Source organism: Hemitrygon akajei, chromosome 18 (assembly GCF_048418815.1).
Source record: "Hemitrygon akajei chromosome 18, sHemAka1.3, whole genome shotgun sequence".
In the NCBI taxonomy this organism is placed as follows: Eukaryota; Metazoa; Chordata; class Chondrichthyes; order Myliobatiformes; family Dasyatidae; genus Hemitrygon; species Hemitrygon akajei.
Genome location: NC_133141.1, coordinates 25,360,480 through 25,385,783, shown reverse-complemented (window position 1 = coordinate 25,385,783; position 25,304 = coordinate 25,360,480). Strand labels below are relative to the sequence as shown.

Here is a 25,304-nt window from a genome sequence, read left to right as displayed (position 1 = left end):
TTAGGAAGTCTAATGATTTAAAAAGCGGGTTAATGTTCAAAGGCATTGTGATAATAAGTGGCAGGATTTGGGTTTTGCCCTGGATACTCCAGGGAACAGGTTCCCAATGTTAACTGTTCTACAAGGAAGGAACAAACCTGTTTTGGATACTAGTTATCTCTTGTGCCCTCCATAGCTGCTTCTCTTCAGCAAAGGAAGTGGGAAAAAATTAGAAGGGTCGAGAGTAGCATTAGGAGCAATATAAGGCAACACAACAGATAATAAAGCAGAAATTTGTGTATATGTGCATATATATAGTCCTACTCCTTGTGTAACTACAGTTGATTTCACTACTCAGCAGTATAAGTTTTCATAAAATTGATTTTTGGTGCTGCACAACACTGTTTAAGGATTTCATTTAACAGCCTCTTTCAAAACATGTTTAAAAAGTAAAGAAAGTGTACTCACTGTACAACCAGTGTGGTTTTTTGAGGCTTGGGTGCAGTCATTGGACTAGGTATGATTTATTTGTACATTTCCTGACCTATTCATGACATTAGTGTTCATTAGATCAAGTTCTTGGACTTGGGCCGCCAGCTGTTAGAGACTGCTGATGCTAAGCAAATGCAATTCCCTTGATTCTAAGTTAGATTAAAGTTGCATTTTACTTTTCTTAGCAACTTTGAGCATTTTATGTGGATTAACCTGAGGTATTAAAAAGATTGTCATGCACTTAATGACTCTCTAAGAGTAACCTCTTCAACTTTGAGTTTCATATCCAGTTAAATGTATTGAATGTATTGCGTCAATGTGTTCTTAACAGATAAAAAGAGAAAGTGATGGAAGGGTCTCCTATCCAGTTCTGATGAGTGGCCTTCAACCTGAAACATTTGTTGTTTCTCTTCTGAGAGATGTGGGCCAACCTGCTGAATATTTCCAGGATTTTCTGTTTTTATTTTAGATTTCCAGCATCTGCAGTTTTTAAAAAATATATATTTATAATGGAAACCATTGCAGCAGAAGGACAAAATAATAACATTATACCATTTCTGAAAAGCAACTGCATGGCCTCAGTTATATATAATGTAAATTACAACCATTTATGACTTTTAAGGGTTTGCTCATACTTGGGATCTTACACCTATTGGACCAGCAGTTACTGTATTTGTGAACATCCATAAAAGAACTAGTAAACATTTCCAAATTAAAAGGCTAAACGAAGAAATAAAAAGGCGCAGATTGTTCCATGGAGGTATATGGGAAGTGTTTGTGTGTGTAGGACTGTTGTTAGAATTTGATGATAAGATCTTATTATGATGTTTTTACTCCGTTTCCAAACCATCAGGCTGTCTGCTGACTGGAAATCTAAAGTCTTTTAGGAAAGGTGACTAGCAAATGTGGATGTTTCAGATGATGATTAGTGGGGGTCATATCTACAGTTGCGAAGTGGGAAGGGGGTTTGTTTGATGTTCCTGCTCTTCCTGGCACACAAGTAGTGCTGTCAAAAGATGGATTGGACCGGCTTGCTTTCTTTTTAGCTAACAGGTTTCCTGGATTCCTGGCGAATCTACCTTATGAATGTTAAATTTAAATTGAACATAATACCAGAACAGAGCTTGTATGAATCATTTCTCCATCATTGGTTACCTCAGATGCATTTATAATGGAAATGGGCAAACTCACATCAATTTGGGATTTTCTTTTCTTAAATCCCCCATCTTCCCCATTTATCATGAGGATTTCAAAATGCCTCTCAAAGAATTACTTTCTTCTTATGTGACTAATATTGCTGTATTTTACCGCACTGGAATAAACAGAAGAAAATGGCAAAATGGCTATTTTTATAGGCGATTGAAGCCATTGATAATGGGATGGCCTGCTACCTCATTCAATAAACTGCTGTTCAAGAGCTTTCTGTTGTACTTTACTGCATTCTATTCCCTAAAGTTAGGCCCATTGTGATATTACCTCCATTCTCAATTTTTTAAGGTAGGACCTCTAGGCTTCAAGTTACTGGAAAAGTTGATCTGTAATTAACTTCATTTGTAAAGTAGATTCAATTAGCATATTACATTAATACTTACTCCCTGATGAATAACAATTATACCCCCTAGTTTCATAAAGACCAGGGTTGGCATTTTAGAATTGTAACTAAGTTAATATCTATATGAAATGTTAACTGATTAGCATAAATCATTAATACAGTCTCAGTTATAGCATTACAATTATTTGTGGGAATATTTTTAAAGGATTTAGATTTTGCATATTATAGAGAAAAACCTATTATAGAGAAACGCTAACCCTATTTCTTCTAATGTTAATTAGCTTATGTAAATGAGATATAAGAAGCACAGATCATTACTATGTTCAGTCTACTAACATGAATGTCCGTTCCAAGTTCTGTAAATGCATGATTGGGGTTTGAGTTAAGCTCGTACATGCTAATTCATGCAAAATTTGTGCCATGCTGTCCAGGATTTTCTTGTATTATAAATGTTCCACTCAGTCACTCTGTAAATGATTTGATGCCTTATCTGGTGAATTTGTAATTGATGCTGCAAGGATCACTTTTGTTCATAGGCTGTTAGATACAAATACCTAATGTACATTCAAATAGATCCCACAGGTTAAAGATTGAGATTAGTTTTTATAGATTTAACTTGTAGTTTTTAATTTATTTCAACATGCATAGGCTGTATTCACTTGATACAAAAAGCGGGCAAGGAAGTTAAATGCCCTTGGAAATGATCCAGGGTTTTCAATCTGAAAGCTTAATTTAAGTTCAATAGAATATCATGAACATAATATCAAAAGCTGAAAGGACGAGCATTCCATTGCAGATAACTTCAAGTTTTAACTAAGGTTTTAAAAACTATAGTGCATCAGAGGGATTGGTGAAAATATTCAAGGAGTAATTCACGCCATGTGTCAGTAGCTTCTCAAGGAAATTGTCTACAACTTTCTCCATCAAAGAGTTGGCAATAATGATCACTGAGTACCTTATTATTTTGAATTGTCCAGAAATTGCCTATACAAACCATATGAGGAATGTGCAAGTCTTGACAGGGAGATCTTAAAAGTTGAGAATGACACAAACCAGAAATGTTATAGTTTTGAACTACCATGTTACATTGATAGAGGCTAGAGGTTACGTGTTTGGCAAATGCTTTAGAAAATGCTGTGGCGAGTAACTCCTGTGCATTTTGTAGAGAGTGTACATTGCAGACATGGTGCAGTGATGGTAAATGAAGTGAAACTTTAGGGTGGAGAACAAATGAAAATACAGATGTTGGAGTCTGTAACAAATACAGGAAGTACTGGAAGAGCTCAGCCAGTCTGGCAGCATCTGTGGAAGGAGAAACCAGTTAAATCTTTGGGTCAGTGATCCTTATCTGAGAGTAGTAGATGAATGTGAAATGAATGCTGTAAATCTTAAACAAATACTGATCTTATGAAGTTATTGATCTTAATATTGGGTCCTGAAACTGTAATATGCCCAGTTAGAAGATGAGATGCAGTACTTCAAGCTTGTATTGAACTTTGTTTGAACGTGTTGGAACCACATTTGTGGACTGAACAGAGGTATTCTCTAAAAAGTCATCCAGTCTGTGTTTGGTTCCCCTCACCCCCCAATGTAATAACAGATGGCGTAAATGAATGCCACCTTCGAGATCAGAAGTATAAGTAAATTATTGATTCATGTGGCAGGATTACTGTACACTGGAGGAAGAAAGTGAAAGGTTTGTTGTCCTTTGTTCTACATTTTATATCTTTTCATTGTTGTTGTATCTCCTGTGCATGTGCAGGAAGCTGCCATGGGAAGGGGAATTAAGTATTGGTACAGACATAGTAAGCCAGAGCACCTTGGAGTGAATTGTAATTTAAGAATTGTGAATGTTGGGGGTTGCGGAGGATCATCTATTGAACACAAAGGTTGGTGAGGCGGTAAGTGAAGACGAGGCGCAGAGGTAGGTTGGTGACAGTTCCCATTGTCCATTGAACAGACTTCAGCACAATTCAGCATCTTCAGTATTTGCTTACACAGATTTGACGGGACTACAGTTCAAAATGTAATTCATTGGATGGCAGGTTTATAATGATGTCCAGACTAAAATAGTATAACAGCCGCATTTTCTTTCCCCACTTAAAAAAGGAAAGAATTTTTAAAAATCTGTTAGAGAAATGCTGCAACCCAGAAAAGACAGTCTCTATAGAGATTAGAGCTGGTTTTTACGACAGCTGTAAACTTGGATAGTGTAGATAGGCTATTTATTTTAATACCTTTTGAGATTAGGAGTTCAGCTGATTTAATGATTCACCCTAGAGTAATCAAAATCGTCCCAATTTGAGACAAGGAGAGATTAGACAAAGGAGTTAGTGGACATTATTTACTCGGATTTTCGGAAGGCCTTTGATAAGGTGCCATACACAAGGCTGTTAAACAAGATAATAGCCTATGGTCTAAGAGGCACGGAATGAAGATTGGCTGACTTGCAGATGTCAGAGAGTGGGGATAAACGGGGTCCTTTTGAGGATGGCTGCAGGCGACTAATAGTGTTTTGCAGGGGTCAACGCTGGGATTGGAAGTTTTCACTTTATATCTGGATGAAGGAAATGATGGTTTTGTGATAACAGTACCAAGATAGATGGAGTGACAGGTAGTGTGGTGGTGGCAGGAAGTCTGCAGAAAAACTTGGACAGGTTGGTAGAGTGGCCAGATGGAATACAGTGTTGGGAAGTGTGGGGTTATGCACTTTGACTGGAAGAATGAAAGTGCAGACTATTTTGTAAATGGGAAGTGAATTCAGAAATCAGAGGTGCAAAAGGAATTTGGGAATCCTAGTTCAGGATTCTCTTAAGGTTAACTTGCAGGTTGAGACAGTAATATAGAAGGCAAGTGCAATGTTAGCATTCATTTCAGGAGGACTAGAATGTGAAAGTAAGGATGTAATGCTGAGGTTTTATAAGGCATTGGTCAGACCACACTTGGAGTATTGTGAGCAGTTTTGGTCCCTGTATCTAAGGGGAAATGTGCTAGTCCTGCAGAATGCCCAGAAGAGGGTCACAAAAATGATCCCAGGAATTGAATGAAAAGCTTAACATATGAGGAACATATGAGGATGAATGAGTGCGGGGGAGGGGAGGGGAGGGGAGGGGATGGAAATCTCATTGAAACTGAAAGGCCTGGACAGAGTGGATATCAAGAAGATGTTTCCTGTAGTGGGGAAGTCGAAGACCAGAGGGCATAACCTCCAGATAAAATGACATCCCTTTAGAACAGAAACCAGGAGGAATTATTTTAGCCAGAAGATTGTGAATCTGTGGAATTGATTGCCACAGATGGCTGTAGAGATCAAGTCATTGGGTATATTTAAGGTAGAGGTTGATAAGTTCTTGGTTGGTCAGGTGGAAAAGGAAAAAGACAGAATGGAACTAAGGAAAAAATCAGTGAAGGTTGAATGGCAGAACATATTTAATGGGCTGAATGGCCTAATTTTTCTATAGTTATGGTCTATTTACCATATACTGATCCATCTCAGAAAGAAAAATACAGGAGCTAAAATTGGACTGAAGACAAAATTATTTTAATCACAAAATTTTATTTTTTCTATGCAGAAGATAGTGAGCCTCCCTGTAAAAAATCATTATGACTGCACAAATCCAATTAAGTCTTCAATATATAGTTTCTAATCATGGGAATATATGTAAATTAGACCAAATTAAGTGAATTGATAGAAGAGCAAATCCAGACCTGAGACTGGGACACTCAAAGCAGCTTGGAATCTTTTAGTACATATAAGGTGCTATGTAAATGTAGACTGATGTGATTACCAGTAAGTTTTCTTTTTAAAATTGATTTTAAATGCCAACAATTGTACATATTATATCTATAAAATCACAAGACATAGGAACAAAATTAGGCCACTTGGCCCATTGAGTCTGTTCCACCATTCCACCATGGCTGATTTATTATGTCTCTCAACTCTGTTCTCTTGCTTTCTCCCTGTAACCTTTGATACCCTTACGAATCAAGAATCTATCAACCTCCACTTTAAATACATCCAAAGACTTGACCTTCACAGCCATCTGTGATAACAAATTCCACAGATTCACCACCCTTTGGCTCAAGAAATGTCTTCTCATCTCTGTCCTAAAGGGGCGTCGTTGTATTTTGAATCTGTGCCCTCTACTCCTAGACTACCCCATTACAGGAAACATCCTCTCCATGTCCACTCTATCCAGACCTTTCAATGAGATCCCCTTCATTCCTTTGAACTCCAGCAAGTACAGGCCCAGAGTCATCAAACACTCCTCATACATTAACCCTTTCTTTTCCAGAATGGTTCTCGTGATCCTCCTCGGGACCCTCTCCAATTCAAGCACATCCTTTATTAGATAAGGGGCTCAAAGCTGCTCATTAAACTCCAGCAAGTGCAGTGTGATCAGTGCCTTATAAAGCCTCCAGACAATCTGAAAACTATAAAGCTAGAAAATAGCAGAATATTTGAAAATACAAAGGAAATTGGTTGGATGGAGCTCAAATAAATCTTAGGCTTCCAATTTTTATCTGCAAATCAACAACAAAGTAATGGTTAAGGATGTGAAACCCTTCTTTGTTCTGTAATTGTGTAATACTTCAAGTTATTTCAAATCTCATGTCTTGACAAAATTTCCATCTGTTTTAATGCTAATGTAATTTTTTTTATCTTAATTACTTTCATTTTTTGTCACATTTAGATTTATTATCCCTAACTGTGATATAAAAATTATCATCTGTGTGATAACATTTTCCTGCTTCTAATAATAAGATCCTTTGTTCAGATATTTCATGCCAATATTAAAAGACTTCCAAATCAGAGCCATACAGCTCAAAAGCAGATTCTTTGAGTCAAATGGTCCATGCTGACCAAGATTCCCACCTAAGCTGGTCCCACTTTCCCATGCTTGGCTCTTACCTCTGTAAACTTTTCCTATCCATGACCTGTCCAAGTGCCTTTTACATGCTGTTAATATACCTGCCTCAACCACTTCCTTGGTCAGCTCGTTCCATATACTGATCACCTTCTGAGTGAAAATGTTGCCCGTCAAGTTCCTATTAAATCTCTCCCCCCTCACCTTAACCTTATACCCTTTAGTTCTTGATTCCCTAAACCTGGGGAAACAGACTGCATGTTCACCCTATGATTTTGTACACCTCTATAAAGTTGTTCCTCATTCTTCTGTGCTCCAAATTGCACAAAAGAATCTTCAGGAAATTTCCAAGTATACCTTCAAAGAAGTTTATTGATGTATTTGTGAAAGAATAAAGGAACCCATCATTTATGCCCAGGTGTGATAACATGCACAACACAATGAGGGCTAGAAAGGTGGTATTTTTCTGTCAAAACTTAAGAATAATAATACCCTGGAAATTTAAGTGCATAATGCATTTTTCATTACAATTTGAGTGGAATTTTCATCTCAACTATAACATTCTAACAGGCTTAGTTTTACTTGACAAATTGAATTGCATGGTTCGTACACATATTACAGGTTAGAAATATGCAGATCATGCAGCAACAATGTTAAACCTCAGAATGTTTGCTTGACTATCATCCTGCAAAATTGGGCTGTGTATCTGCGCTCAATTCTCAGAGAGAGCCTGGTCCAAGCAGTGCATATTTAAAGAGATCTTAAATCTCTTGGGGATTAAATTGGAGGTGAACTTGTTGTATTGAATGGGGTTGAAGAGTATTACAGTAAGTCTTGAAGTGACTTTTTTTGAAATTGAAGTGAAGATTGGCTTTTGTCATTTGAAGTATGGGTGTCTTTGCAGTGGGCTCATTGTTAAGAGTGAACATGACCAATAACCTATCCTGACCTAACCATGTTGATGTCATGGCCAAGAAAGCTCACAGACACCTCTGCTTCCTCAGGAGTCTAAAGAAATTAAGCATCTCCCCTTGAATTCTCACCATAGAAAGCATCCCATCAGGATGTGTCACAGCTTGCTGTGGCAACTGCTCTGCCTGTGACAGCAAGAAACTGCAGAGAGTTGTGGACACTGATTAGCACATCATGGAAACCAGCCTTCCCTCCATGGACTCTGCCTATACTTCTTGCTGCCTTGGTAAATCAATCAACATAATCAAAGACCCCACCTACCATGGACATTCTCTCTTTTTCCCTCTTCCATCGGACAGAAGTTACAAATGCCTGTTGTGGAAGAAAATAGTAAGACACTGTGACAAACGTTAAGGGGTTAATGACCTTCTTCTAGTATGTAAATTCAAAGTCCCTAATCACTTATCTGTGACTGTGTGACTGAAATATGCTTTGTAGGTGGGATGGGAAAATAACTATGTCTATGCTTCCTTGTTCTAAGAATCATCACATGTCTGCACTTGGGAAAGCCTGATACACTGTCCTGAGAACTAACAATTAAGAAAATGTATAACCACTCAAGGGCATATAGTGCAACTTCACTATTCTAACAAATTGTAGTTGAAGTTCCCTCCTTTTTCAGATTTAAGTGCTTCTTGTCACATACGCTTCGGGTATAAATAAGAGTGTAATCCATTGTTGAGCAGAGTCTCAGAACTCCGCTTTAGGAGTCTGGGCTCTCCATGATATCATGTAATAAAACCCTTTTGTCTGAAACAGTTCTCTGAGTTGGCCTGATCTATTCTGTCTGCTGCTCCTGAGGTTTTTTTTTCCCACAACACCCGTATCTCCAGGCTCAAGGACAGTTTCTCTCCCACTATTATAAGAATATTGAATGGTTCCTAGTATGACAATATGGACTCTTGCCCTCACAATGTACTTTGTTATGACCTTATACTTTATTGTTCACCTGCACTGTACTTCCTCTGTAGCTGTTACACTTTATTCTGCATTCTGCTATTGTTTTACCTTGTACTATCTCAAAGCACTGTTGTAATGAATTAATCTGTATGAACAATATGCAAGACAAGCTTTTCACTCTCAGTACATGTGACAATAATAAACCAATTTACCAATTTACATGAGGACAAGTGAGAGGGAATAAGTTACAGGGAAATAAGTGGGGGAATACACGAAATATAGATCATTTGCAGATATGGGTGGAGAAATGGCAGATGGAGTTTAACCTGGCCAAATGTGAAGTATTGCACCTTGGTAAGTCAAATGTAAAGAGACAGTTCACTGTTAAGGGCAAGACTCTTAACATTGTTGATGAGCAGAGGGATCTTGGGGTTCAAGTTCATCGCTCCCTGGAAGTGGCTATACAGGTTAAGAGTGGTTAAAAATGCATATTGCATTGAGTTCAGGAACTTATGTTTCAGCTTTATAAAATTCTAGTTAGGCAGCATCTGGAGTATTGCATATAGTCCTGATCACCCCATTATAGGAAGGATGTCAAGGATTTGGAGTGGGTTCAGAAGAGGTTTACTAGGATGCTTCCTGAGGGCTTGTGCTATAATGAAAAGTTGGACAAAATTGGGTTGTATTCTTTGGAGCAGCAGAGGATGAGGGAAGACTTGATAGAGCTTTATAAGATTATGAGAGGCATAGATAGAGTAGGCAGCCAGTATCTTTTTCCCAGGGCTGAAATGTCTAATACCAGAGGACATGCATTTAAGGTGAGAGGGGGTAATTTCAAAGGAGATTGGAGGGGCAAGTTTTTTACATGAGAGTGGTAGGTGCCTGGAATGCACTCTCTATGGTGGTGGTAGAGCCAGATACATTAGGGATTTTTAAGAGACATTTAGATAAGCACATGAATGTGAGAAAAATTGAAGGATATAGACAGTGTGTAGGCAGAAGCGATTGATTTAGTTGGCCATTTGATTACTAATTTAATTGGTCTGGCACAAAATTGTGAGCCGAAAGGCCTGTTCCTGTGCTTTACTGTTCCATGTTCTATGTTGGGACTTTACTCACTGGAGCATAGAAGAATGAGGGGTGATCTTATAGAGGTGTATAAAATCATGAAGGAGCATAGATAGAGTGATTGCACAGTCTTTTTCCTGGGGTTAAAGTCCTGCAACTTCTAGGCAGGCTTGACAATGCTTTAAGTGTTATAGTGTATATGGCCAATGACTTTTGCTTAGTGAACTCGTGCCTGATAGACTAAACTACCTCTGTTGTTTGTGGACTGCCACCAGAGAGGTAGCATTCACCAATGTTGTTGAGGAATGCAAGTTCGAGTAATAAAGTAAATCTGATGTTGCAAAAGGAAAATAGTTTCAGTGCAAACTACTGGATTGTGTTAAAACCCTACTCGGTTCACTTCAAGAAAGGAAATCTTCCAACCTTACCTGGTCCGACCGACATATCATTCCATATCCATCACAGGTGGTTGACTTTTAGCTGCCTCCATCTTCTAGGGCAATTAAGGGCAGATGACAAGTGTTGGGATTACCAGTGGTAGCCCAATCCCATCAATGAGTAACTATCTGAGCTACAACACACACAAAATGCTGGTGGAACACAGCAGGCCAGGCAGCATCTATAGGGAGAAGCGCTGTCGCCGTTTCGGGCCGAGACCCATAGATGCTGCCTGGCCTGCTGTGTTCCACCAGCATTTTGTGTGTGTTGTTGTTTGAATTTCCAGCATCTGCAGATTTCCTCGTGTTTGCTAACTATCTGAGCTCGTGGCTTTGTGTGTCAAACAGATTAGTGGGGGAGTCTTCTTCCACTTTACAGTGGGATGACTCTGCTGCTCAGGGTTTTGCCAGATAGCATGTCTTGGATATCTCAAATGAGAAAGACACAAGCATGGGGTCACAGTGAGTGGAGTAAGCAAATTAAAGGGCAAGCTTAAACAATTTCTTGCAAACCATAAGGGTTTGTGGAATGAGCATGAACTAGGATTGGAAAAGGAGGAATAAATAGGATGCAACTATAAATAGGATGATAGCTACCCCCATAGTCTTCCATGCACACTTTCTCTGATAGACCAGTTCGCCGATGGGGAGGTTAGGGAATTTCATTCTGCAGTTGCTGGTAGGATTGTGTGCTATCTGCAGCAAGAGAAGGGTAAGGGTGTTGTGTGTATTTCAATGCGTCTGCATTATGTACCTTACTTTCTATATAGAAAGCTGACAATGTACATAAAGCTGATATGTGTGTAAATTTTAGAGTTGGGGTAACTGAGTGACTCTGTGATGGAACATATGAGTGCCTGATAGGTGTTGCAATTGCTAGGGATGGTTTACAATGAGCAATGGAAGTCTTATGCCTCAATCTGTGTGTGACTATAGTTGTGCTGTTGTTGGTAGAGGGAATTTAATTATTATGTTCATTGACCTTGACTGTGAATGAAATTTTGTTAAAGTTTTTCAAGTACCAGTGCTAGATCCTAAGGTAGCTGGCTGTTCTTGGCTGTTTGCAATGTAAGGAGAGATGGAACAGACTGGAATGTATTCTCTAGAGTTTAGAAGAATGAAAGCTGGGAACTTAAAACATTTTTTCAGGGAGGATGTTTCCCTAGCTGAAGTTTCAAGAGCCAGGTGTCATTGGGATTAGAATTCTCTCTGCCTTAAGATTATGTGGACTCGGTCATTGAATTCATTTAAAACCAAGACTCATGGTTTTCTGTTATTAAAGGAACCAAAGGATATAGGGATGAGAAAATCCCATTGAGATAGAAGATCAGCCATGACTTTGGTAAATGGTGGTGTAGAGTCAAGGAGCTGGACAGCTGACTCCTGCTGTACATGTTTATGATGTCAGTCTTCTTGGGTTGTTGAAGCTGCACTCATACAGACAAGTGAAGAGTGCTCCATCACACTCCTGACTTGAGCCATGGAGATTTTGGATGGGCTTTGGGGAGTTAGGAGATGAGTTACTCATGGCAGGATTCCTAGCCTCTGACTTGCTCTTGTCGCCACATTGAGACCTTTTCCAATCCATTTGAAATCATTCTGGAATATCTTGAGCCTCTGAAGGATTCTGACAGTGGCTCACGTGCAACTTCCTCTATTTCTCTTAGCACGCCAGTCATAACTGGCAATCTAAAACTATCGTTGCAGTTAATTTATAGCGCACTCCTATCAGTTGAAGCTATATTGTGGGTGCTGACAATATGTTTTCTTCTTAATCCATTAAATGATTTATAGTTATGTCCTTGCTCCAGCAGGATCCACAGGAAAGCAAGCATCATTGGGAATGAGCTTTTGTCCTGTCCTCCTCCTCCTTTTTATTGTTGAGACACCAGCTAATTATAATGATCTAGTTAAACCTGGCTAAAAGAGGTAACGCATACCAGAGATCAATGTTGTCTATATGACTCACATTCTCATGTATATTTACCCACTGAATTGCTGAAAAGCAATAGCTTACATGTTTCTTATCAGTAATTATTACTCCTTTAAAATAACTAAGTCAGTAATTATACCATAGGTTAACTGTATGTTGTTTCATTAAATTTGTGGAAAATAACTTTTGCAAGCAGAGCAAATCCAGCTGTCCACTTCTGAATCTCATAACTTTTACAAGTCCTGAAATTGAAGTGGTGGACTACAAGGTATAGGACCCCAATGGAGCAATAAGACATTTGACATTTGATTGTTAAATTAATATATTTACAGGTTACTGTGATGACTGGCCAGGAAATCATCAAAGCTCCATCAATGAAAGTGGATGTTCCATCCAAAGCAGCGGGTGATGCAGGACCTCAAAGAATTGTTCTCCCAACAGCAGTAGTGGGTGAGGAAAATAGTGAAGGCAGTGCTTCTACTGAGGCGCCGAAAGTCCTCAAAAATTGTGTGCAGGAGAACCATAGGTCTACTGGTAAGCAGGGTTTTTCTTTTGGATGTTCTTGTATTGCATACATTTTTAAGCAGCACTTCTATTAGCCTTGCAAGAATCTCAACAATGCTGTAATTGAATATTGGAATCTAGTTCATTAACAATATTGCACTATTGGCCAAATTTATTAATTGCAACATTTTAAAAATAAATATTTTTTGAGGAATTTTGAGGGCTAGTTTTTTAATTTTATAACAACAAGCTGTGACATGATTAACAGGTCATTGCAACTAAACATCTTCGTCATAAACCATTGATCTATTTCTGAAGAGATTATATCCCTCTGTTAGACTTTATAGTACCCTAGGTTTCAATTTTGCTACAAAATCTAGCAACAGATTCGGACTGGTCATCTATAATGTGTGAACAACTGGAATTGTACTATCTTAGTGAAATAAGAGCAGGTAAGCCACATCTGATATTATGAGTCACTTACATTGTGATCTGTGTTGTGTGTATACCAGTTCCTCATTTATTGGCAAATACAGACTTTTAAAAGTAGTGCTGTCCTCCTAGATAGGGTCAAAGGTTCAAAGGTCCAATTTAATGTCAGAGAAATGTATACAATATACATCCTGAAATGCTTTTTCTTCACAACCATCCACAAAAACAGAGGAGTGCCCCAAAGAATGAACAACAGTTAAATGTTAGAACCCCATAGCCACCCCCGAGCTCCCCTCCCTCCTGCAAATAAGCAGCAGTAAGCAACAATCCCCCCTCCCCCCACTGGCAAAAAAAAGCATCGGCACCCACCACCAAGCACTCAAATATGAGCAAAGCAATAGCAAAGACACAGACTTGCAGTTATCCCAAAGACTTTGTGTTTCACCAGGTATACGACATACCAATCTCTCTCTCTCTCTCCCTCTCCCTCTCCCTCTCCCTCTCCCTAATAAGTGAGCAGGGAGACATAACAAACAACTCACTGGTTTACGATGTTAACAGTCTGTTACGTTGCTTTTTTTGAGTTCTGTGCCAGAAGATCTCAAACATCTCAGGTCTCCAGGCACACAGCCACAGATATCCCGACTCCCCTGATGACACGTGGGTCTCCTGCCTGACACCAACCCTTGAACCACCCATCTCCAGAGTCCCAAGATCCTTGGCTTCCAAATCTGAGCTGCACTCTTAGGCCGAGCCCTAGGCATGTCGAACAACAATGGTTAGTTATGGAACCCTGAGAGCAAGTCCCATTCCCGCAAAGAACCAAAGGCAGTGTGTAACTCCAGGTCAGGGTCTTCAAAAGAACCCTGAAAAAGAAAAATAAAGATATTAAAGATGGAAATAGAGCTGTTTCCAAAGATGCGAGCAAAGGAGTTGCCATCATTACTCTGCTTTGCATCTTATCCAGATAGTGCTCCTATTCAGGCATAAGTCATTACCTGTTACATCTGCACAGGCCACTCTTATTTGGTAATTTGGAGTGTAACGTTATCTCTTAGGACAAATGTGTGTTTACTGATTTCTACTTGCACCAAATAGCATATTGTTACATAACATAGAAGCAAAATGATAAAAGTAGGGACATTTGGAATATGTAATTGAGGAAAAATATGTAAACAGTGTACTTCTATTGATTGCACAGGAGTTGTCATAATAGTATTCTGTAGTCTGTTTAACTAATTTCCATTTCACCTTGCATGCAGTTTACCTCTGTAGAGCTTCTCCCTGCTGTATTGTATACCTTTGTGCCTTGGTGGTGGGGAATCAGGTTCTGAAAGGTTGAGTAGAGTCAATAAGGAGCTATGGTGATGGGTTGGTTGCCAAGGATCAGTTTGAGTGAGAGTTTGGTGATGAGGAGAGGTGTGTACTGAGGTGGTCAGGTGAGGATGAGGGCAGGACATCAGTAAGTGTAAGTTTAGGGTGGGTGATTGTTGATGGCGACTTGGATTGTGACTGACAGTGGCAAGGAGGAGCAGGGAGGTAATGTTGAGGGGCCTGATGGAGATGCATTTTTATTTCAAAAAGAAATTTATATTCATACAAAAATAGACAGAAGAAATGCAAAAGATGGCTTTCTTTACACTCCTAGTGCCATTCATTCTATATATTCACAGTGTTATCCGGTCCATAAATTAGTAGCATTAGCACATTTTGTGTACAGAGCACCTATGTAGCCTCTTTGGATAGAACAGACTCCAGGTATTTGAGAGGCTTTTACATTGGGCTTAGCCCCTTGATGTCTGGTGCAGCAGGACTTTAGACGCAGTCCCTTCCCACAAAGCCTTGCAAGGATGCTATTTAATTTAAAGAGTAGCTGCCTGAGATGGGTTCCCTGTTCCTAACTGCCAGTGCAAAAGATGCACAATTTGCATAGGGAGTACATTGTAGATGATATGGAACTCCAAATAAATGAACAGTCTTCCTTTTCAGTTTTGTTTTTCAGGTTAAAATTGTTCTACCCAGTCAAGCTTATATACCTGTGAGCCTAAACAAGATGATTTGGACAAATATTAATGCAGTAAAGGAAGGAGCTTTGAAGTAGGGGCATTAAAAAATGTTGGCTGAAGCATTAATCAAGATCTTGCCATCATCTCAGCTACTGTATATTTAAACATTGTGGCTTCACTGTCATGGGCAGAGAACTGCTGAAATGTTTAATTAAACTTAATTCTTGCTTGTCATAAAATAAACAACTTGTATTTCTATAGTAGCTTTAATGTACCACAGTTTCTCCACTCTTTTGGTGGAGAATTTATCTTCATCTCAATCCTAAATGATTTACCTGTTATCTTAGACTGTACCCTGGTTCTAAACCTCTTCACCATCAGGAGCATCCTTCCTGCATTTAGAATCCAGTGCCGTCAGGACTTTATACACTTCAATGAGGTCCTGACCCACTCATCTAACTGTTGTGAATATAAGTTCAGTTGTTTCAATCTGTCTTCATACATCAGATTTGACATACAGGGAATATCCAGTGACCATTTGATACAGTCTCTCTATAGCAAGAACATCCTTTGTCAGATAAGGGGACCAAAATTGCACACTGCACTTAAGGTGTGGTCTCACCAATGTCATGCCCAATTGCAGTAAGCCAGCTTTATTCTGACAGCATACGTGTGGAATATGATGCTGTGTTGTTGGATAAAACCAAGGGCAACAAGTTGATAAGAAATAAGAAGGAGCTGAGGATAAATCCTTCACTGAAAACAGAGCAGCAGCTGGGAACAAAGCCATTACTACTTGTTCTCTCTGATAATGTAAGTAAAACCTTTTAAGAATCAGCAACATTGTTTGCCCTTTCTGAACTCTTGACACTAATGTGGGAAAAAGTTATACTTTCCCGAACTGTTGCTCTTCAAAGGTTTTCTGTGTAACTCATAAAATACTGACTGATCTATGATTTCCTTCTGTTCAGTCATTAAGTCTGTTATTTCTAAATCTTTAATAGGTACAGTACCTGTGTGCATGGAGAGACAGTTAAAGTTAGAAAGGAAAGGGGATATTAAAAGTAACTGATTAAATTTGGAAAGGGATATCTAAAGTGTATGCTGCTGCTGTGTTGCACTGATGAGAAATACTTTCTAAAACCCTAAATATTGTTGGTTATTGCTGTTTTATGTTTCAGAACAAACTGGAGTAATGCCAGTGAATGAAATACAAGCAGATCGGCTACATCTTCAAGCACAACCGACTGTGCCCATCTCAGTACCAGCAGCATCTCAGGTAACTCATTTGGTAAAAATGTGCTGTTTGTGTCGATAGAGATTTCATGCTTCATGGCACATGACTGCCACTTGATCTCTTTAGATATTTATGGGATATGTTTGAAATTTATGCATGAACGCATCTATTACAATTAAAAATCGTAGGTGGTCTCAGGATGCCATAAATGCTAGACTAATATGTGACGCTGTGAACAGAACCAAGTAACATTAAGTGGTATGCTGAACTCAGTGTAGCACCACTACATCATGTGATTGTATAAAGGGAACTGAATAGCACATTTCCTCACCAGGAAAGAATTGACATCTACGTGAAAAAGTTATATAAACCAGGTAATATATTTAAATCAAAAAATTATTGCATTGTACAAAGTTAAAGTGTAAACATAACAGCTTTGGTGAAAAACTTGTTTGCTTGAAAAAGTGTAATCCATTGGAGGGAAAAAAATAGAGAACTTGAATTTGGTGGAAAGCATGGAAAGGAACAAGGGCTTGATGGAAAAATATGGAACAATATTAACAACTTGCATTTATGTAGAAGCTTTATTGTGGATAACATTAAATGTGCAGGCACAATAGGCAATTAGAAAGGCAAACAGCATGTTGACCTTCACAGCAAGAGGATATGAGTTACAAAACTAAAGATGTCTTACTGGAATTATAAAGGAGCATATAGATCTGATCTTTTCTCCTACCTAAGAAAACATAGAGGGAATGGAATAGAGGAAATGGAAGAAAGGCTCATCAGATTGGTTCTTGGAATGGAGGGATCTGTTCTATGGCAAGGATAAGTAGACTGAATGTATACTCTCTAGAGAATGAGATATAATCAAAATTCTTACAAGGCTTGACAGGGTATACTTTAGGACATTGTTTCCCCTGTTTTAGGAATTGAGAACCAGAGATTGCAGTCTCAGAATAGGGAGCTGGCAATTCCGAAAAGAGGTGACGAGGAGAGATTTCTTCACCCAGAGAGTGTTGAAACTATGGAATTCTTTCCTCAAGAGCACTGTGGAGGCTCAATCACTGAATATTCAAGAGAGAGACTGGCAGACTTTTAGGTATTAAGGGAATCAAAAGAATATGAGAATGGAGTTGAACAGTGCTGTTGAGGTAAAAGACTGAGCATGATCTTATTGAAATTTGGGGCAGGTATGTGGGAACGAATGGAATGGCCCTGCTTCTTTTTCTTATATTCCTAAGCATTCATATATGAAGCTGCTGTGCTGCTTGCATTAAATCTTGTGTTCAAGGTTTCTTGAATGAGGAAATCATATTTCTTTGGTGTTCCTATAGAATCACAATGGTGCAAGTCCCTCTGATAGGTAGGAAACAACATTTGAAATGGGTCAGAAGTAATAAAGAAAATATTTCCATAAAATGTATTCAAGCAGCAACTTGCTTTCAATCGCTTGCATTTAAGAGATTGAGGCAGATATAATAAAGGTGTTTAAAATGATAAAGTGCTTCAGTAAAATATATTCAGAGAAATAATTTCCCTTGATAGGGATAATCCATAGCAAGAAGGTTCTATTTTAAATTACATTAGATCTCAACATTCAGCAGTGAAATCAAGGAGCACTTTATCATATGCCTTTTTGAAATCCTTAGTCCCTCATTTAAAATTTTGTAAATTAACTTTTCTATGCAAAATGTGAAGTGAAGCACAGAATGTCAAAATATGGCTTTGCATTTATAATTGCCTGGTAAGCTCACCATCTCACCAGAGTTGTAAAAGGGAAGCATTGAGCAGAGGCCTGGTATCAAAGAAACAGAAGAAAAATAAGTGCAAGTATCACCAGGTGATATACACTCAGTGGCCACTTTATTCTGCACCTAATAGATTGGCCACTGAGTGCACATTTGTGGTCTTTTGCTGCTTGCACACCACTGTTGTAACGTGTGGTTGTTTGAATTGCTGTCACCTTCCTGCCAGCTTGAATCAGTCTGGCCATTCTCCTCAGACCTCCCTCATTAACAAGGGCTTTTGGCCACAGAACAGCCACTCGCTGGATTTTCTTTTGTTTTTCGCACCATTCTCTGTAAACTCTAGAGACTGTTGTGCATTAAATTCCCAGGAGATCAGCAGTTTCTGTGATGCTTAAACCACCCTGTCTGGCACCAACAATCAAAGTCACTTAGATCATATTTCTTCCCCATTCTAATATTTGGTCTGAACAACAACTGAACCTCTTGACCATGTCTGCAAGCTTTTCTGCATTGAGTTGCTGCCACATCTCTGGCTGATTAGATGTTTGCATTAAAGAGCAGCTGTAGCAGTGTACCTAATAAAGTGGCCTCTGAGTGTATTTCCTTTTACCCAGCTTAGAACAAGGTGAGTAGAGTTGAAAGTGTCTGTGCTGTGGTTAAGGGTGATTGCTGACCCGAGAAGTTCAAAGAGAAGGAAAGAACAAAGTTTCATATCATTGAGGATAGGGGGGAGTAGTATTGGTGGTAGAAGAGACGGGACTTCTCATTTATTTTTGCTTGATGAGCTTTTGTGCAGAAGCAAGATTTTGTAAATTAGAAGGAGAGAAATTTGGAGGAAGTTAGCATGCTGTGCCTTCAGACTGCCAATCTCAATAATCTATCCAAGTTTGTAACAGTTGATTTCTTTTTTTCCAGAAGCAGCAGAAGTGAACAAAGGAGCTAATTGTAATGGGACACATGGCTTCACTGCCCAACTCTCAGTGCACAGCTAGATACCTTACTTGTTAATAGGTTTGGCTAGAACACTGAATGTGGTTGAATAAGACAGAAGCAGTTTTTAAGATAAATCAAGGGAACAACGCAGGTTTCCCCTCTCCTTTCAGTAGCATAACAACATTTAAGTTTAAAAACAATCAGAGGTGCAGTGGTTTGACATCCACTAATCTTTGCAATGAATTTTCCTGCAGATTCTGACTTCAGAAAACCTGCCGACAGTGGTAATGGCTTCAACAGGAAGTGTCCCATTAAACCAGTCTCTTCTCATTCCGCTCAACATGACAAGTCCAGTAAATGCACAACAGGGTCTTGTGTTTACTATTCCCACAGCACCTCTTGCTTCTCTCCCAGGACTCACTTCTGCCACTGGTGGAGGAGGCATTCTCAGGCTTCCTCTGCCCAACTCACAGGGTAGGTCACATCTCATTAATTTACACAGAATTCTATAAAATGTGTTGTTTAAGCTCTTTTTTTAAAGTCTTGTATGTTATACATTATTGTATGTATCAAGTGTCTGTTCCATTATGTGTAAAAATGTACATCTTAGATCATTCAAATAAACCTGCACTCACAGAATATGAAGAGAGGTCCCCTTCACATGAGCTATGCAGCTGAGTTGTCTTGTGCCTCAGAGAAAGGTGCTTCCCTAGTATGCATTTTCTTGGCACATTTGCAAAGCCTAGAGCATCTTCAGAGAAGCCACGTTGAGCTGAAAATTCCAGTGTGTTGCACAACCGTGAGCAGTTTGTCACACACAAAATGCTGGGGGAGCTCAATAGGCAGCATCTATGGAGAGGAATAAACAGTCACCATTTTGGGCTGAGGCACTTCATCAGGACTGGCTACTCTGGATTTCCAGCATCTGCAAAATCTCTCAAATTCGTGAGCAGTTTGTGTTTGCAGGATACTGGCCTGAGGTTCCACTGCAGCATACCTTGGGTAGCCACAGTGTGTTACAGTAGAAACTAGGAAGTTAGCCATCACGTGCTGTATGGTAAGAGCCTGGGCTGTCTTTGACGTCTGTGCAGGTTTTCAGCCAGTGGTCCAACGTCTCATTGTGCATGCTCATCAGTGTCGATCTATATCCATCCTGTGGGAATCTCATTTGAATCCTTTGAGAACAGAACTTGTTACCACTAGAGAGCAGGCACATAGGCAATTGTTGGAAGAAGGGATTTGTAAAAATCCTATTCCAGCATCGAGAACATTGACCTTTATGAGGGATTTCTTGTAGTTACATTATTATGGACCTCTATAGGTAGTCCTCCATTTGGCCTTGTTACTCAAGGCAATGTCTGAATACCCGGTGAATAACTGCTGAGATGACAAATGGCAGAATTGACACTTGCAGGATACTATCATCATAATAAGGTGCAAGCCAAAATTTTATGTTATACTTGCTCAGGATCTAATGGCATCATTTGCTTCCAGCACTATCCAATTTTTCCATCTCCAGTAAGTTCTCCCACACTTTTATGTTCTTCTCTATTTTACTCTTTCTCTCTCACCCTATTCTTTCCCTTTTCTCTCTCTCCCTCTCTTGCTCTCTCTCCTCTCCATCTCCCCCTCCCCCTCTCCCCCTCTCACTCCCTCTCCTCCCCACTCTCCCCCTCCCCTCCTCACCTCCTCCGCCTCTCCCCCTCTCCCCTCCCCCACTCCCCATCTCCCTCTCCATCTCTCCCCTCCCCTCTCCCCCTCTCACTCCCTCTCCTCCCCACTCTCCCCCTCCCCTCCTCACCTCCTCCGCCTCTCCCCCTCTCCTCTCCCCCTCTCCCCTCCCCTCTCCAACTCTCCGCTCCTCTCGCACTCTCCCCTCCCCTCCTCTCCACCTCCCCTACCCCTACTCCTCCTCTCCCTCTCTCCACCTCCTCCTCCTCCTCTCCCCTCTTCCTCCCCTCTCCCCCTCTCCCCTCTTCCTCCCCTCTCCCCCTCCTCCTCCTCCTCCTCTCCCTCTCCCTGCTCCCACTCTCTCCCCTCCCCCTCTCCCCCTCCACTCCCACTCTTCTCTCCCCTCCCCCTCCTCTCCCACTCTCCTCTCCCCTCTCCCCTCTCCCCTCCTCCCCTCCTCCCCTCCCCTCTCCCCTCCCTCCTCCTGCCCCTTCTCCCCTCCCCTCTCCCACTCTCCAATCCTCTTGCACTCTCCCCTCCCCCTCTTCTCCCCCTCCCCTCCTCTCCCACTCTCTGATCCTCTCGCACTCTCCCCTCCCCTCTTCTCCCACTCTCCTCTCCCCTCTCCCCTCCTCCCCTCCTCCCCTCCCTCCTCCTGCCCCTTCTCCCCTCCCCTCTCCCACTCTCCAATCCTCTTGCACTCTCCCCTCCCCCTCTTCTCCCCCTGCCCTCTTCTCCCCCTCCCCTCCTCTCCCACTCTCTGATCCTCTCGCACTCTCCCCTCCCCTCTTCTCCCCTCCCCCTCCTCCTCTCCCCTCCTCCTCTCCCCCTCCTCTCCCCCCTCCTCTCCCCTCCCCCCTCCCCTCCCCTCCTCTCCCCTCCCCTCCTCTCCCCTCCCCCTCTCCCCTCCCCTCCTCTCCCCCTCACCTCCTCTCCCCCTCACCTCCTCTCCTCCTCCCCTCTCCCCTTCCTCACCTCGTCTCCTCCTCCCCTCTCCCCCTCCTCCCCCTCTCCCCTCTCCCCCTCCCCCTCTCCCCTCCTCTCCCTCTCACCCTTACCCTCCCCTCTCCCCTTCCTCACCTCCTCTCCTTCTCCCCTCTCCCCTCTCCCCTCCTCCTCCTCTCTCCCTCCTTCCCCTCTCACCCATCCCCCTCCTCCCCTCTCCCTCTCTCCCCCCTCCCCCACCTTCCCCCTCCTTTCACACTCTCGCCCTCCCCTCCCCTTCCCCTCCCCTCACCCTCCTCTTCCTCTCCCTCTCCTCACCCTCCCCTCCTCTGCCCCTTCTCCCCTCTCCCTCACTCTCTCCACCCCCTCCCCCTCTCTCCCCACCCCCTCTCCCTCTCTCCCCCTCTACCCTTCCCATCTCACCCCTCCCCCTCCCTCTCAACCCCTCCCCTCTCACCCCTCCCCCTCTCTCACACCCCGCATCCTCTCTTCCCCCTCCCGCTCTCTCCCCCTCACCCCCTCTCTCCACGCCTCTCTCCCCCTCCCATTCTCTCTCCCCCTTCTCCCCCTCTCTCCCCCTCTCTTCCCCCTCCCACCTCTCCCCCCTCCCCATCCCCTTCTCCCCCTCTCCTCCACCCCCTCCCCCTCCCACCTCTGCCCCCTCTCCCCATCCCCCTTCTCCCCCTCTCCCACCTCTCCCCGCCTCCCCCTCTCCCTCCCCCACCCCTTCTCCCCTCCCCCTTCTCCCCTCCCCCTTCTCCCCTCTCCCTCTCTCCCCTTCCCCTCTTCCCTCTCTCCCCCTCCCCATCTCACTCCCCCCTCACACCTCTCCCCTACCCCTTTCCCCCTTCAACCCCTCTCTCCCTCTCCCCCTCCCCTTCTCCCCTCCCCCCTCCCCTTCTCCCCCTCCCCTTCTCCCCCCTCCCCTCTCTCTCCCCCTCCCCTCTCTCTCCCCCTCTCTCTCCCCCTCTCCCTCCCCCTCTCTCTCCCCCTCTCCCTCCCCCTCTCCCTCCCCCTCTCCCTCCCCCTCTCCCCCCCCACCCTCTCCCCCTCTCTCCCCTTTGCCCTCTCTCCCCCTCTTTCCTCTCCTCCCCTCTCTCCTTCTCTCTCTCTCCCTCTCCCACCTTCTCCCCTCCCCTCTCTCTCCTTCCCCCTTCTCGCCCTCTCCCTCTCCCTCTCCCCCCTCCTCTCCCCCTCCCTCCACTTCCCCCTCTCCCTCCTCTCCCCCTCTATCCCCCTCTCCCCCTCCCCATCTCTCCCCTCTTTCCCCTTCTCCCTCCTCTCCCTCTCCCCTCCCCTTCTCCCCTCTCCCTCCCCTTCTCCCCGCTCCCCCTTCCCCCTCCTCGCACCTCTCCCCTTTCTGCTCTCTACACTCTCCCCTCTCTCTCCCTCTCCCCCTCTTCCTCATCCCTCTCCCCCTCTACCCTCTCCCACCTCCACCCCCTTTCCCCCTCTACCCACTCTCCCCCTTTCCTCCTCTCCCTGTACCCTTCTCCCCTTCCCTCACCCTCTCCTCCCCCTCATCCTTTCCCTTCCCCATACTCCACTCCCCCTCCTCCTCCCCATTCCTTCCCCCCCCCTCCTTATGAGAGCCAAAGTAAGAGATTTCACAATGATTATTGACCCAGACAGTTATATTGTATTGAGCTGTGATGGAAAGCAAGGCTATCATTATAAAGACAATTTCTCGTATCACATTTACGAGATACATCTCGTAACACATCCTTGTGATTTTCTGTGTTTCAAATTTTAAAAAAACTATGGAATGTCTGTTTAGCCATGTAATACTTGAACAAGTCTAGAATAAACTCAGGCAAACACTTCAGATATAAAGAGACTAGGTTCTACAGCTAATAGGAGAAGTGTAGGAAGAATGAGATTAATGTTAGATATTAGAACATTAGTCATCTGTGGAAAGAATAAGTGTAAGTGGAACGATTATGGTGTTATCAAATATTTTTGCTTCTCAACTGTGTTGTACCAAACAAGGCACATAATTTAATGAACAAAGTAAATCCTTATTCAAGATTTGATGAATTTGCTACACCATTGCCTCTTGCTGCTAATTTTTAAATTTATGTCTTCATTCATTTCTAGCTTTGCCACCATGATCTTTTTTAACTCATTCTCAAAATATGGGAGTTGTAGGCAGGATCAGCACTTAATACCTATCATGAATGGTCCTTGAACATGCAAGGGCAATTTAGAACAATTAACCACATTTATGTCACATTCAGTTCAGATAAGGCACCATAAGAACATAAGAGATAGGAGCAGGAGTAGGCCAATCGGCCCCTCAAGCCTGCCTCCGCCATTCAACAAGATCATGGCTGATCCAATCTTAACTCTAGTTTTCACCGAATCCCACAAGGCAACAGTGCCAACCAACAGGGCACCATGCCGCCCATTTTATTTTATTATTCATCCCCGCCCAAACCCATGTGATCACCCGGGGGAAAAAAACGAGTTGCCAATTGAGGAGAAAAAATCTGGAAAATTCCTCTCCGACCCATCCAGGCTATCGAAAACTGGTCCAGGAGATCACATGGCTGATCTAAACCTAGCCTCATGTCCACTTACCTGCTCGCTCACCGTATCCCCTAATGCCATTTTTATCCAGGAAAATGTCTATCTCCGTTTTGAATTTATTGAGTGTAGTAGCTTCCACAGCTCTCTGGGGCAGTAAATTCCACAGCCCCACTACCCTCTGAGTGAAGAAATTTCTCCGCATCTCAGTCCTGGAACGGTATCTGGAACTGGAAAGGCAAAGACAATTGATATCCTATCTTGAAAGGCCTAGGTGAACCAGATGGAGTTTTACAGGGAGAGGGGGAAAAGGGGGAGAGTGGGTGGAGGGGGAAATGGGGTGGAGGTGGGAGTTTTACAGTTTCATGGCCACTGCTATTAATGCTAACTTTTTTTCCAAATTATTTTATATTTTAGATAACCAAATTTAACTTCCAATGGTAGAAATACAACATCATATTTCTGGAATTTAATCATGCTGTCGTAACCTTTAGGCTTCTTCAGTATATGTAGTATCAATTTCACAATGTAATTTTTTGAACATTGTGCCCCTGATTCAAAGATCAGACCTCTAGTCATTTAACAGATGTGCTGACTACTCTCTGTAGTAACTGTAATGAATGTGGGAACACCATTTCAAAGTTAAAAGTAAATTTATTATATGTACATATATGTCACCATATACAACCCTGAGATTCATTTTCTTGCAGGCATACTCAATAAATCCAATCACCAAAATAGAATCAATGAGAGACCACACCAACAGGGTGGACAGCCAGTGTGCAAAAGGCTACAAATGATGCAAATACAATAAACAATGAAAGAATAATAATAGTAAATAAATAAGCAATAAATATTGAGAGCATAAAATGAAGAGTCCTTGAAAGTGAGTCCATAGATTGTGGGAACATTACAGTGATGGGGCAAGTGAAGTTGAGTGAAATTATGCTCTTTGGTTCAAGAGCCTGATAGTTGAGGGGTAATAACTGTTCCTGAACTTGGTGGAGTGAGTCCTGAGGCTCTTGTACCTTCTTCCTGATAGCAGCAGTGAGAAGCAACCATGACCTGGCTAGTGGAGGAGGGGAGGGTCTTGATAAC

At 42.1% G+C, this 25,304-nt stretch overlaps 1 protein-coding gene across 1 annotated transcript in view; it reads left to right on the top strand.

Moving 5' to 3' along the window:
- pou6f1 (POU class 6 homeobox 1) overlaps positions 1-25,304 on the top strand; it is an 85,943-nt gene that overhangs the window by 10,714 nt on the left and 49,925 nt on the right. The window contains exons 4-6 of the mRNA XM_073071123.1: positions 12,534-12,735; positions 16,325-16,422; positions 19,319-19,538. Coding sequence (XP_072927224.1) covers positions 12,534-12,735; positions 16,325-16,422; positions 19,319-19,538 — 520 coding nt within the window. The remainder of the gene's footprint in view (positions 1-12,533; positions 12,736-16,324; positions 16,423-19,318; positions 19,539-25,304) is intronic.